The sequence below is a fragment of the Lissotriton vulgaris genome, unplaced genomic scaffold (genome assembly GCF_964263255.1).
Source record: "Lissotriton vulgaris unplaced genomic scaffold, aLisVul1.2 SCAFFOLD_1540, whole genome shotgun sequence".
Taxonomy (NCBI): Eukaryota; Metazoa; Chordata; class Amphibia; order Caudata; family Salamandridae; genus Lissotriton; species Lissotriton vulgaris.
Window position 1 is genome coordinate 77,427 of NW_028243300.1, and position 15,502 is coordinate 92,928.

Consider the following 15,502-nt stretch of genomic DNA (forward strand, 5'->3'; position numbering starts at 1 on the left):
TCTGGCACACCAAGGGTTTCGACAAGTGGGACCTCATAGGTATTTCGAGGGTTGAGGACATGCTGGCCAGGGGGGAAGTTAAGACTTTCCCGCAGTTGCAGGTGGAATACCAACTGAGTGGAACAGAGTTCTTCCGTTATGCCCAACTCAAGCACGCAATAGCCGCCGCCAGACCGGAGGAGGGTGACATCCCTGAGAGTTCTCCCTTGGAGGACAGAGTACTGGACGGGCATATGCCGGATAGCGCCATCTCTCTGTCCTACAAGAAGTTGATTAATGTTCAGGTCGACCTCCTCCAGCGCTTGCGGGAGCAGTGGGTGGCCGATGGTCTGGAACTGGACGACGAGGACTGGCAGAGTGCTGTGTCCTCCCCTAAGGAGGTCGCCATCTCCTCGCGTCTGCGGCTGGTCCAGTTCAAAATCCTCCACCGGGTGTACGTCACCGGCCCCCGGCTTGTGCGTATGGGCTTCTCGCCAGATGGCCTTTGTCGTCGTGGCTGCGGAGCCCTTGCTACTTATATGCATATATTATGGGAGTGCCCCGTTATTGCCCCTTATTGGGAGAGGGTACATCGAGTGATGAGGGAGGTGACTGGGGTGGAGTTGGCTGCAGAGGCGCGTAGGTGCCTCCTCAATGTCTGGGAGCCGAATGATTATAGCACGGCGCAGACCCGATGGGCTACACTGGGCAACATGGTCGCTAAGCGGGACATCGCGCAGAAATGGGGATCCAACGTGGCCCCCCTGGTGGTACAATGGAAGGCCAACATGGATTGGTGTATGTTGCGTGAAAAGACTGTATATACTGCCAGGGGGCGGCCTCAGACATGGAATAAGGTATGGGGGGCTTGGAACGCTTACAGAGGTGATCTGTGTCTGCCACCTGAGCCAATGCCTCGCGATGAACGCCTGTCACCGTAGAAGTTGACATCAGCTATGCTACTCATTTTCTGATTCTCCTGTTCTTCCTTCCCCCCCCCCTCTTTCCTACATCCTACTTAAGCTCCTTTCTAAATCTTCTCTAGCCTCTGACGCCTCCTACTGACTCATAGCCACTTCTCCCTTCCATTGCCTTTTCTGCGCCCTCGGGCGCCTCTGTTTACGTTTCTGTTTGTATATAAAATAAAAAATAACCTGCACTGTCCTGATATGAATCGCTTTGCACTATAACCATTCTGAGACCTTGCTGCCTTGCCTCCGGGATGTTAGGCTGAATAGCTGTGTGCATCATTACAATAAAGGTTTTCAAAAAATTTAAAAAAAAAAAAAATGTGAAGAAGTAGATGTGGGCCTATGATTTGCAGAAAAAAATGCAAAGCAACTTTATAACTAATATTTTTGTACCAAAAAATAGGTCACGAAATATGAATTGTAACACTCACAGGGCCTGATTCACAAAGGTAAACTTAGACATTTGATATAAACTTAGACCAAACGTCAAAGTTTATGACTTTGGGAATAAACAAAGGGCATTTAAGAGTACCATCTTTATGTTCGCACTGGGGGCGGAGATCCAGACCGAGTGCAGACAGAAAGATAATACTTGTAAATGCTCTTTTTGAATTCCCAAAGTGGTAAACTTTGACGTTCAGTTTAAGTTTAGACCAAACATCTAAGTTTACCTATGTGAATCTGGCCCACAGCCTTTGCTAAAAGAAGAGATCTATTTGTCAACAGTATTTTCATGTTGCTTTCAGGTAATTCTCCTGAACGTCTCTCAGGCTCTTCTCAGCTTCTCATACATTTAAAGCATTCCAAATGCGGGAAGTAAATAGGTTGCCCAATACGAATAACCAAACATGTTGAGCAACAAGTATAAATCTCTCTAAACCTTGTAGGAGACTTGCGACAAGTAAGAACAAAGACCACCCTCTAATACTATAATATACTTTGGTTTCATATATAAAAAAATGGTATACGTAGGAGTGGCTAACACCATAAGGTGTGCTCCAAAACGCTCACCAAAGCCAATATTTGGCTGTCAGTAGGCGTGACTCTTTGTGTAGTACTCCTGGCCTAGTACTGATCTCCTTAAATCAGCCAGGAAATTCAGTACCAAGCAAAAATAACCCCAAGAGTAAGTCTCAGCAAATTCATTGAAAATCGGGCCTTTACCTTGAGAGCACGTGTTTTCAATCTTTGACATAGGCTTAAGAATCATTCAAGTTTTGACAACTTCATATATTAAAACATGAAAGTAATTAGCTTCACATCTACCACAAAGGTGCATAGTTTACATAAGTAGATAATAAATTCAATGGTTAAAAAGTCATTGTTCATAATGGGGTTGGTAAAGCATGTCACGTTCCAAGATTCCTCTCTCCCATAAGCGCCGGGATTTGCCGGAGTAACCAGATTTGGATGATTGTGCTGATTTTGAACTCTGACAACGGGAGGAGACCCTGCGCCTCAGGTTCTGTGAAATGGACCGATGTAGGTTCTTCATAGAAGAAGAAGCAGCCATAGTCTTGATCCAGGGATGCTGTAGAGCCTCACTAGCTGACAAGCGATCGTTGAAATCAACATTCAGTAGCCGATCTATAAAGTCCTTGGCAAGATTGGAAACACTCGGCCATGGCTAAAACAAATGAAACAAAAGTAGATTTTAATAAATGTAATGAAGATATCAAAAAGAAATGCACTGCTCTGAGTAGAAACCGTATCCAGTCTTGCTGGGTAAAGAATTAGTTTGCATTGTGTTTTTATCACTTACAGCCTCACTTAGAGTTTGGAGGAGGGGGCACTCAATCCCAGTGGTGAGGTAGTACCTTTCTCTGCCAAACTGAATGTCCGCCCACCTCATTTAGAGAACCTTCAATATGTCAGTAACAAAGACAACTCCGACTCCATTGGTAACATACTCCTCTAACAGCCTGACAGAGTAAGGGCTGCCCCATTTAGAGTGGATGGTCGTAAAGGCCAGTTTTTACTTTCACATACCTCCATCAAAAAAAGGTGGCAGTAAGGGAAAATAAAAACTATAAGAGATCCCCACAGAATGAGAGAAAACGTCCATGGTGAGGAGGGTCTAAGTTTTTTTAGTTTAAAAAAGAATATAACACTTTGGGATTTTGCTTTTAAAAATAGAAAAAACATATTGAAAGTGTGCCAGTTGGCACTGTCATATTCACAGAGCTATAGAGCACATTTTCAGTACATTGGCAGGATCCGCCATGATGCCAGGTCCTGCCAATAGTCAGAGATGCCCACTGGGCATCTCTAAATTGAGAGTGCGGTTACACTGAAATCTAAATCAGGCTCTAAGGCTTTTACTTAGCGTATTTAGCGGTCAGATCAGGGATACAATGCAATGGTGCCAAAATTGAGTTGTTTGCTAATCTTCCAAATCATGTGGATATCAACATGTTAATCTCTCACTATATTTTTGATAAGTAGTTTCTTAACAAAATCTCTCAGATCTTAATTACTTTACACAGTAGCATGCGAAAAGGAGCATGGCAGTGGTTCTGAATCAAAAAATGTGGTGTGAGAAGTAGAGTGGTTAGGGCTAAAAGTCAACACATAAAGAATTGCATCGAAAGAGTTCAAGACAAGGAACTGAAAATAATTAGAAGCTGTATCAGTTTGTGAAGCAGCCAAAGTGTAAATGGTCCTTCACCAGGCACTGTGTCACACACAAAAAGTATTATAGTGTGAGGCATATTTAAAAACAAATTTATTTTCAGCATGAGCTCTTGGGATAGTTTGCACTTTAAGTCAATTGGTTTGAATGTTTGTTTTCTGGTTGTTTTTCTGGCAGTTTAATATTTGTAAGCATCAAAATAAGTTTTGCTGTAAGCTTTTAAAAGTTTGAAAGAAGTAAATTAGTGTGAGTTCAAAATGTATGTTACTCTTTTTATAAACGTCCTGGGCATGAATTTCAAAAGGTGTCTGAAAATGTACTCTCTTAGTTTTACTCCTACAATTGAGTTACAGTTCTGACCACCATGAAATTCACAAAGGCTTTCACAGCACTTACTGAGAATCTGCAAACAGCACCTTGGAGAATCTGCAACAGTGTTAGGTCCCCAATTTCCCAGAAGTAGAAATTTGTGAGAAGTTCGGTGGTTGATTGAGGGGGGTGTGAGCCCTTCTCAAGCAACAGCCACAATCCTTGTCAGGGTGAACCACAAAAAGTCACTAAATGAACCTGTGCTTGACCGTCTGATAGTATGCCACACAATCAGTCAGACTTGAATGACCTTCAGTGGTTTGCTTCTTTCCTAAACCACTCTCAGCTAATTAAACTAAACAACTACACCTCAACAGAAAAGCCAATCACACAAGGTGTTCCTCTAGAAACAATCCTATCCCCTGCCCTATTTAACCTCTAGTTCAGTTCATAAACTTTATTCAGGTACCTTGGTACCCATAAAAGCACAAAGTCATGACAAATACAAACAACAATCAGGGGGTTTGAAAACACATGACAATGTAAGATATACAGAAATATTACATGATGTTTTTAAAATCGGAATCTCCCTGTCAAAAGTAATTTCATTGGGAAAGAATAGAGCTAAAACCATACGAACATTTAGCAGTTGTAAAAAAGTCTCAGGGATCCAGCATGGACTTACGTGTTCTAATAGCAATTCTAAGAAAAGTACATGGGCGAAAAATCAAGTCTGCGTCATCCAGGGATACTATACACAGATAGGCCTCGACCAAACTAATAGGCCGTCTCTTTTTAAAATAAGGGTTTAAAAGCAACTTAGAGTATTTGATGTAGTACTTACAAAAAAAATAAAAAATGGATAATTGATTGACCACTCCTCCCATCACAAAGACATGGAGTTTGATTAAGGTTGGGGTGGTAACCAAGAGGAAAGCACAGTGCGAATCTGACGGTTCCAGCTCTTAGGCTGAAAAGTAGGCTCCTATCGCAACGACTCATGGGTAAGGTGAGATATAAATGCATAGGGTGACAATACTGTTCATAAGACATATAGTTGTAAACAGATGGTTTCACAGATTCTAGGTCGGTCCTTTCTTTGTTAAATAGGGAGTAGAGAGCATCTCTCAATTCCTTTTTGGACACAACAACAACTGTACTAGAATCTAAGAAGATATGTTCCCTGTTGATGCTACACAAACTTTGTTTCACTTCCTTCAGCCAAGGGATATCCATCCCTTTATCACACCTTATACAATCCCTAATTATCTCTTGTGTGAGGGAAGCAGCCTGATTCTTCCATACTGAAAGCCAAAAAAGAGCTGGTCGCGCACAAATAAAATCAGATATAAAAAAATAATATTAAGTTCCCTGTGACATATGAACTGTGGTGTCGAGATTGGGATACCCAACAGTTTCCTACAGAACCTGTTTTCTTCTTGTTGGATACATGAACTATTTACAATACCCCTATTCTCGTCCCCATATGTAGCCTCAGGGATGCACTATAGCTTATACATTTTCTCAATGGCTAAAATAGCTCCAATGGTCATAGAGCGAGGGAGACTCAGAATTGAGTTGGTGGCCTTTGAGAACTTGCTCCTGGAATGGGCTAAATGCTCACTCCAGGAGCCGTTCGCAGCAAAGACCAACCCAAGATAAACAAATGAACGTGACATGTCAATTTTTGCCCCTCCACTGTGATAGTGCTTAACTCTTGCTTATCGGGCCGCTACACATAAAAAAAGATTTTTTTTTAATTGACACGCAAGTCCAGGCCATCCATATACTTTACTTAAGTTTTGTACTAAAATGCGCAGGGAGTTTGGAGTGCGGCCTATAAGGACCGCATCATCTGCGTACAAAAGCACAGGGAGAGATTTTCCCTTAATTGTGGGAACATCTTGGCTAGCAGTTTTCAAAGAACTGTTCAGCCCATTAATATAAATGATGAAGAGAAGGGGGGCCAAGAAACAACCCTGACTTATCCCCTTTCCTACATCAATTACTCCCGAAACCTCTCCTCCCATGCCAATCCTCACCTGTGCCTGGAGGTCTTTGTGAAGATACGCTAAGAAGTGTACCAGCGGCTCATCCAGCCCACCTGCCAAAAGGATTGTCCACAGTTTCGCCCTGTTAACAAGGTCAAAAGTTGAGGACAAATCCATAAATGCCATATAAACCGGTGACCTCCGCGCAATGGTTTATTTCCCGAAAACCAAATTGAGGTTGAGGTTGAGGCATTGTTCAACTGTTCCCACCTTGCTCCGGAAGCCTAACTGGCATGGTTCTAAAATGTCGTTTGCTTCTGTCCAGTCTAAAATTTTGTTATACAGAACTCTCCCCAATATTTTTAGGATATTGTCTATTAGAGATATTGGTCTGTAATTGCTCGTCTGGGACCTGTCTTCTTTTTTAAAAATCGGTACTATAATACTCTTAGCCCATGTTACAGGTAAGGTGGCATAAGTCAGACTATTAAAAACATTCAAAAGCAATGGGGCCCAGAACTCTGGGTTCCATTTAATTAGATCGATTGGCAACCCTTCTGGCCCTGGAGCTTTATTCCCTAAGCTCTGCTGGATGGCCTCTTGTACTTCTGAGACAGTTAGCTCTATAGGGGCCAGCACACCGGGCACATAGTGTTCTATCTCTGATTGTGGGGTGGCATAAATTCCTGAAAAATGGTTTACCCAGGACTCACTGGAAATGTTGCAACTAATCAGGGTTGATAACTGGCCCATTGATCTAAGGTCCCTTACTGCGGCCCAGAAGATATTGCCCTGTTTTTGAACTGGCTACCTCAGAGAGGGTTTCCCAATGTTCCGTCAGGAGAACCCTCTTCCTATTTCCAATTGTTGTATTATATTCTTTCCTAGCCAGCTGAACATCAGTGGCGCACCTCGGGTAGGCTGTTAAGGCCCTACGGAGGTTCCTATTAGCCAATGTTCATTCTCGGTCGAACCATCTAGGGTTGCTTCCTACTTGGGTTACAGGTTTTGATAAAAGAGTTTTTGTAGCATGGCAGAGCTTAGTAAAAAACCTGGATTACCTCTGTGTGTATGGGTTGCAGTGACAGGCAAGAGTTAATAAGATGCATATTACTCTTAATTAGTTTCATAAACACTTTGCCGCTATCGACCCCCTTCCAGAGTAATCTTAGGTTGTCAGTCGAAGTGATCAGATTCGTAGCCCCGTGTTCGGTGTGGAACACTGGTCTGGGGGCGATGCTCAACAATATATTGATGGGGTTTTGATCCCCATGGTCCGTAGCAATGACCTCTGCATCCTCTAGTTGATCTTCGAGTGAAGGGGAGATGAAAACAAAATCTATTGTTGAACAACATCCCCTTCCCCTAAATGTTGAATGCGGGTGGCCAATTGCATTAATCCCGCCCACCAGATCCATGACATTAACCAAATTATATGATCTCAAGAACAAAGCAAGTTCGGCACCCCTACGAGCAGAAGGCCCAGAACTGCCCGTCCCTCCGCCAAGCCCCCTACTAGTGAATTTAGCATTAAAATCGCCCCCTAATTAAACCCCAGTAGGGCCCCTCATATTAAACTGAGTGTCCACATTTGAAATAAAATTGAAAAGCCCGATGAAAGTCTTATAAGGAACAGAATAAAAATCGTTATTATAAAAATTCACCAAGTGAAGACAGATTCGCCTTTTAAAAAGCACAGCTTGATCATTTTGGCTATTGGTTGAAAGGACCTTAACCCCTTCCGTGCGGCCGCGATTTTCCCCGTGTGCGGCCGCCGGCAGAACACGGGCGGGCCATGACGAACCCCAGCCGTCATCAGCACACGAGCACCGTAGTGCATGACGGCTGGGGTTCGTCACCAGCATGGAAGGGGTTAAAACTGCCACCAGCAGCCACATTAATCCCAATAAACAGACTGCCAGATGGTCCGCCCATTTTAGGGCTTGAGGCTGCCACACTGAAACAATGAAACCCTTCAATATATAGGTCTTCCGTGGCCCAGGTCTTCTGGGCCATGACTATGTCGTGGTCCTTTATTATGCGTAGCTAGTCCTGGTTATCAAGCCTAGTTCGTAACCCTGCCACATTACAGCTTAAGACGCTCAAATCGGTCCGCTGCTAACCCTAGGTATAACTGCCTCAACTATATTATTATGTATTAAGGCGCTAGTGCTCAATCTATCCCCCTTGGGGCCTGTATATTGGGTGTTGGCAGTGGTAGTCAGTCCTGGGTATCCAGGCCAGAGAGTGCATGATACCTATTAGCTGTCAATACATGTGCTTCCAGACCCCTTGCTAATGTTACGGTTTAACCTCTATGTGCAACCCCTTACAATGATCCTGAATAAGCCAGAACTGCCTACCATCTTTATACAGATGACACCCAACTCTACATTAAAATTTTATCAGCTAATGATATCCAACACTTCAATAGTACTCTTTCTACAGTTCAATCTTGGCTAACCAGTCACTGCCTTAGGCTCAAGCCCAACAAACCGAACTCCTCTTCACACTCACATTATATTGACACAAACTACACATATATGGGCATGAAGTAGTGCAATTAGAAAGCTCTTTTGTAAACACTTCACACGTCTTTATTGTAGGTGATGCTGGGTATACTCTATTTATCCATCTCATCACACCCTACAGACCTCCAACCAAAGCATCTCAGCAGACGAACAATAGAGCATACATACGTAGATGAGCCATTATTGAAAGCACTTTTGGGATCCTCAAGTTGTGATTGAGATGTCTTGACCATACAAGGGGGTGCTGTACTCCCCTGAAGCTGTGTGCAAGACTGTTGTAGCCTGTTGTGTGTCTTACAACAAAACAACGCAATGGGACATACATATAGATCTTGACCCTGATCTACGTTCACATCCTTGCACCCAGGAGGTGACACAGGATAGAGTTCAGGGTATGAAGGTGCAGCATCAGCTAGTTACCTAATATTTTCTCTTGAGCTGATGCTTTGGTTGCTCCACTTATTTGGACTATCTCTTGTCAACAATGAATAGTGGACGACTAACACACTGTCCATATTTACCATCCTGATAATTCACATAATGTCATCAACTAACATCTCTAGTTAAAGCCAGTTCACTGTTCATCATCTCAAACACTCTAAAACGTATTATTAATAACACAAAATCTGACATTCTACACCCATGTAATACGGCAAATATACTATACTCTTTACTTCGCATACCAACATTCACAGTTTTTATGTGTTTATTAGCTCCGTTTTTAGCTCGGTACCCCACACCATACAGATTTCCAACCAGAGCATCTTGGCAGATGCACAATCGGGCATGCATACGATGTGTTTATAAGCTGAGTTGTTTTGTGCTCTAGGTACATGCAATGATCTCTCTCCTGGGCATGCAGTGACTTGAGGAGAGGCCCCTACCTCAGAAGCTGAATTTAACATCATCAGCCGAGGGGTCGTCGGGGCGTGGCTTGGACGCCGATGGCGAAGGTGGCGTGAGCCGGTAGCTCCGCGACCTAGCCCGGATTTTATCCTGATTGAGCATCCTGATCGTAGCACAACATAGATATTTGTGCATCGGACTGCTGGGGGCACGTAGCGGGCTCAATATTGAGACTACAAGGGGCCCGCAGCGAGGATACAGCCGAATGAAGTGTCTGGGGAGCAGCGGACCACTGGTCAAAAATGGCGGCCGTTGCAGGAGTCCCTCCGTGACGGAACCCGGGAGACGCGCTAAGAACTGATTTGGGGGCTCTCACCATCGGGTGCCTGGTGAATTGGACGAGGGCCGACAAGCGGCCCTGCTCCGGTGCCCGGAGGATTAAGTGCGGCACAACAGTGAAGTCAGACGTAGCCTGGGGGACGGAGCCGGAGGGCAGAGCTACCATGGCAGCTGCAGGATGACCGGCCTGCCGAGCGCAACAGAGTCGACCCTAAGCCTGGAGGGATTGTTGGCCGGCCCACTGTCCCTGTGACCCGTGATTGCTGGGGAGCTGTGCCTGACCGGCATGTGAGGAGTGGTGCTGGGACCCAGTGGAGTGCTTATCTGAGGACTGTTGAACGTGGGGCACACGGAGCCTCGGGAGGGTCCAGGCGTCCGACAGGGCACAGAGTGGCGCAGAGGTCGCAGGAGGTGGTGCGAAGGACGGCGAGCGGCTGCAGGACGTGTCTGCCCGGCGGCCCTGGTGAGTGTGGGGCTGCGGGCCGGTGCCTGGCGCTGCGGAGGTGGGGGCGGGCACGGGCCTGCGGCACTGCACGGGCACCGGGTGCGAGGCTGCGGGTGCCTACGCAGGGGCGGCGAAGCCCGAAATTACTGTGAGCCTCAGCTAGCTGCATTTATTGGTGCTGAACAAGACCTGGCAGTGCTGTGGGAGCATGGAAGTATGGCCATTGGTGGTGTATGCTGTCCCCCGCCTTATGGCGCCTTGAATATTGGCGGGCTGCGGGCCCTATAATTATTGAGGTAGAGGGGTCCTTGTAGGAAGGCTGTGGATGCGGACTGATGCCTACAGGGGTGAAGACTGATTGAGAGGTATTGCGGCCCGCAAACTTAGCACGATCAATGCGAATGAACGTGAGTGTTTGGTGATCTCCTGCTCCTGAGGGTGGACGGCGGCAGACGCATATGAGGCGCCCTCTGTCGTGTGTACAACGGGAGTGGAGCTGTGATCTACTGGAGGGCGAGAGCCGGTGATCTCTGGTTCCAGCGGGGGGCACATCCCTTTCACGCTGACTAGAGCAGTGCGTGAGTGCAGGTTTTTTTTGGGGGCACACGGATCTTACCCTGCTGCACAGTGACCGCTTCCGCCCTCACCATGAAACCAAAGAGTAGGACTTAGGGGGCCATGGAGCAGAGCGACACCCGGGAGGAGGAGGACGATGCGGAGAGCACTGCGTCAGAGAGGAGGCTGAATGCAAGATTGTATGCAATCCTGGAGGCCATCACAACAACGAAGGAATCCCTACACCGCGACATTGAGCAGGTTGCAACGGGGCTGGGACTTCTGAAGGCAGACCACTCGAAATTGGTGGACAGAGTTAAGGACACTGAAGTGGTGGTTCAAGATCTGAAACCAGCGGTGGTAACGGTGGAATGCAAGCTGGAGGACGTGATACAACGCCTAACCACCCTGGAGAAGAGGGCTGAGGATGTCGAAAGTAGAAATCGGCGCAATAACGTCCGGGTTGTCGGCCTGCCCGAAAAAGTGGAGGGGACGGACATGTTAACTTATCTGGAAAGCTGGTTCAAGACGCAGGTGGCTCCAGAGGGTCTTTCCTCCTTTTTTACACTTGAGAGGGCGCACAGGGTCCCGGCCAAACCGCCCTTGCTGGGCCGTCCGCCCAGACCGGTGGTTGCTAGACTCCTTCACTATAAAGACAGGGATCTGCTGATTCAGAAGGCTCGCGCAAATGGGCCCTTTAGAGTGGAGAATGGCACGGTCACGATCTTTCCAGACTATACGCAGGAGATACAGAGGTGAAGGGCCACCTACCTGGCTGTCAAAAAAGAGCTAAGGGATGAGGGGATTCAATACGCGCTGTTATTCCCAGCCAGGCTGAGAATCATTGTGGATGGCTCGACCCAATTCTTTCTGACGCCTGAGGAGACCTGGGCCTGGCTGGAGACTTACAGAGCAGGAGCGGATCGTAGGGGCAGATCAGATCATGGGCAGTCTAAGCCACCACGGCCACGCCAATCTCAGCGTATCAAAAAGAAACAGAGACACCAACAGGCCCTACTGCTAACACAATTGGCGGCTGACAAGCAGGGTGCTCTTGCGGCGACAGCGGCGATCATGGGGTCGCAGAAGGAGGACTCGATCAGAGGATCGGCATCCGAGGAAGACGGGAGGCACTCGGGAGCTGACCTATCTGATGCGGACAGCTCTAAGGGTCCGGAGGTAACACCTAGGTCGGCAGACGACCTGTAATTTGCATAGCCTTTCACTGCGGGTCCTCACTAGTGGACTGAACTTTGGGAGGAGTGGAGTCCCTAGTGCTATCCCTGATTGTTATACCAGTGAAAGCTATTGTGAGGGGTTGGGGACTGGAGACTGGGGCGGGCGCTGCCACCTGTCGGGGTCTGTCCGTGCTCTCATTGCCCTTAAGGCAACCTGCAGCAGCTGCTGGAGGATAGTACAGTGTGAATTGTTTTGGTAGTTTGGATGAGGACTGATACTTTGTTATTGGGTCCTGTTCTGGGGGGGGGGGGGGCTGTGGGAGTGTTATGGGGTGTTCAGGTTTTGGGGGGTTACAGTTCTGGTGTGGGCTGGAGCAGCTTGAGGATGGAGTTGACGGGGAGACACTTATGGGGACATTACCTGAATTGAAATGTATCACATGGAACGTGCGGGGGCTGCATACCATGTCTAGGCGCCACAGGGTGCATGCATATCTAGTGCGCAGGGGGGTCCAGATAGCGTTGCTCCAGGAGACACATCTTACCAAACTGGAGTGCACTGCAGAAGAGATGGAGGGGCCAGGTGTTCGGCACGGCCTATTCTGCGTTCCCCAGGGGGTCTTAATTTGGGTGAGGGCGGGGATCCCCTTCCAGGTTACGAAACAGATTGTCGATCCAGGGGGCAGGTATGTGGCGGTTGAAGGGAGATTATATGGCCGGGATGTGGTGCTCTGTAGTATCTATGTTCCGAACACGGATCAGGCCAGATTCCTAGATTCACTCTCGGGCACTTTGGTGCACTATTTAGCGGGACCGGTGATGCTGGGGGGGGGATTTCAATGCAATCACAGACATCGCATTAGATAGATCACATCCACCGTTGGTTGAGTCCCCGGTCCGAAGGATAGCGAAGCAGAGAGTGGATTGGCAAGACAGGTGGGGACTGGTTGATGTATGGCGAGGGCATCACCCTGAAGATAGAGATTATTCGTTCTTCTCGGCAATACATGACTTACATGTTAGAATTGACACGATCTTATGTGGTCCAACGGTGGCTCCCCTGGCGAGGACTATTTCAGATCACAATCCTCAGTTGCTGTTCCTCCAGTGGCAGCGGGCGAGGTCTGCGATCCCGCTTGGAGACTGAACCCAGATAGCTTGGAAGATCAGGTCTTTTGCTCCGACATCCGGGATGGCGTCGAGCACTACTTCAGCGTGAATAGTGGGACGGCGTCTACTAGGGCTGTGGAGTGGGACGCATTTAAGGTGGTGGTAAGAGGTCTGTGTATTAATAAGCACTGTGGGGAAAGAACAGTGGTCCTGGCCGCAGTCCGCAAGGCAGAGGAAGCACTGAGGGACATTGAGAGGCAGAGGCCAGAACAGGGGGCAGTGCAGGCGCGGCTCCTGGCGGCGAAGGAACGAGTGGTGGCTGAAACGGAGAGGCTAAGGAGCTTTGATTATAGGCAGTATACAGCGAAGGTTCATGCTGAGGGGACAAGGTGGGCACGCTGTTAGCAAGACTGGCGAACCCGGAACCGAGGGGTAGCCCGGTTTTGAGTGTACGAACGGAGACGGGAGAACTGGTCTACTCCCAAACGGCAATCATCTCACGCTTCTTGGATTATTACACATCTCTCTATCGAAGTCACCTGATGGTGGGCGCTGTGGATATAGAGGACTTCCTGGCAGGGATTCACTTCCCTCAGTTGGAGGAGGGGGATGCTGAGACCCTGGGCCAAGCCATAACACTGACTGAGATTAGGGGCGCAAATAAGCAGATGGCTAGGAACAAGACGCCTGGAGTGGATGGCCTCCCGATCGAATTCTATGTCAAGTATATTGACATCTTGGCCCCCCAATTGCTGGAGGTCTACAACGAGGCAGCGGAGCAGGGCCACCTGCCCAAGTCCATGAGAGAGGCGCTGATCGTCCCCCTGCTGAAGCCAGGCAGGGAGGGCAGCGATGTGACCTCTTATCGGCCATTATCCATGCTGACGGTGGATTACAAAATCCTGAGCCGAATTTTAGCCACAAGACTTTTGCCGCACATGGCGGCACTAGTTCATGACGACCAGGCGGGATTTATTCCGACCAGGAATACTGCGGCCAATATTCGCCGCCTTGTACGAGTGCTAGGGGGTGCTCTGGATGTAACCATGATGCCGGCCGTGTTGTCCATCGACATCGAAAAGGCGTTTGATAGCCTGGAGTGGGAATACCTCGACAGGGTACTGGAGAAGTTTGGTCTAGGGGCGCAATTTCGTCGTTGGACTCAAGTCCTGTACTCCTCAGCTACCGCCAGGTTGCGTTTAGGTCCGGTAATATCGGCAGAGTACCCGGTACGGAGAGGGACGAGACAGAGATGTTCGCTCTCGCCCCTGTTGTTTGCGCTGGCGATTGAGCCTCTGGCGCTGCATGCTAGAACGGGGTTAGCGTTCAGGGGCCTTCTGTGCAATGGCACCCAGCACTATATTTCGTTATATGCCGAAGATCTGCTGTTATTTTTGGAAGATACGACTATAGCGCTGCGAGGGGCGATGGTTATGCTGGAGACTTTTGGGGAGCTGTCCGGCCTTCGGGTTAATTGGACCAAGACGTGCATTTTCCCGCTGCAAGCGGACATGCCCCAACCACAGTTAGTCGCTGATATAATGTGGGAACGATCGTGCTTCAACTATTTAGGAGGTGGTGATCTACCAAAATCAATCGTGAGCGAGCGCAGTGGAGAAGTGTGGCTCAATAGTTAGAGCAGGCAGACCTCGATGCAGAGCTCTGGCCAGGGACCAGGGTTCGATTCCTGCCCCGGCGGGTTTCGGGCTCATTAATTCCCCTGACTGGATATTCTCGCCTCAGTGCCTATTCTGATCATGGGTCCCACGCTGCAACTCTGGGCAATAGCTTGCTTAGTCTCCACAACGGCCCCCACAACGCGAGGGATGCCTGGTCTGCACCATGGGGGTGCCCAGGAGTGGACACTTCACAGGGAAAGCCAGGAAGGGTTCCCTTGCGGTATTCGTACAAGCGCCGGGAAACCCACTGCGGGTAGCTGTGCGCTATACAAGTACAAAAAACAAAAACATGAGGCTGCTGATATGTTGGAGGGGAATATAGGACGCTGTGTGAGAGCTCTACGGGGCTGTATGGTGTTTTGGGCCACCCTTTCCCTTTCGGTGGTTGGGATAGTTGCGCTTCTCAAGATGGTGGCCTTGCCGTGGCTACTCTATTATTTCCGCACGCTCCCACTGTGGATACCTCCCAGGGTCTTTCGGGAACTGCGCTCGCTCAGGATTGATTTTTTTGTGGGGGCGTGGGAGGAGGCGAGTGGCACTGGACACGTTGTTGAGACCAAAGTCGGAGGGGGGCCTGGCGGTCCCTAACTTCGAACTTTATTATCTAGCAGCGCAGCTGCAGGTACTCACGCAGAATGTCGCGTGGGAGTTTAGGGGCCCGATACAAAATCGTGGAATAGGAATACAGAAGCACGTCCTATCGTACATCGTCATGCAGCAGCGGCTTGAGTTGGGGACCTTACCCAGGAGGAAAGGACCCTGAGGTTGTGCTGGAACAAAAGCCAAAGGAGGGCGGGGGTGACACACCCCTATGCACCGGAAATCCCTCTGGGGATGTTGACGGCCCTGCCACATGGGGGGGACTGGTCTACCCTCATGGAATTAGAGGAGCTGGGGCTCCAGATGATGGGTGGCCTGTATGCCGATGGTGAGCTGT

General features: G+C 48.4%; 1 protein-coding gene across 1 annotated transcript in view; it reads right to left on the reverse strand.

Annotated features, from left to right (window-relative positions):
• Window positions 1-2,161: 2,161 nt before the first annotated feature.
• The window catches only part of LOC147668419 (serine/threonine-protein kinase H2-like), a 126,961-nt gene continuing 113,620 nt past the window's right edge, over window positions 2,162-15,502 (reverse strand). Inside the window, exon 3 of the mRNA XM_086948557.1 lies at window positions 2,162-2,577. Coding sequence (XP_086804683.1) covers window positions 2,269-2,577 — 309 coding nt within the window. The 3' untranslated portion in view covers window positions 2,162-2,268. The remainder of the gene's footprint in view (window positions 2,578-15,502) is intronic.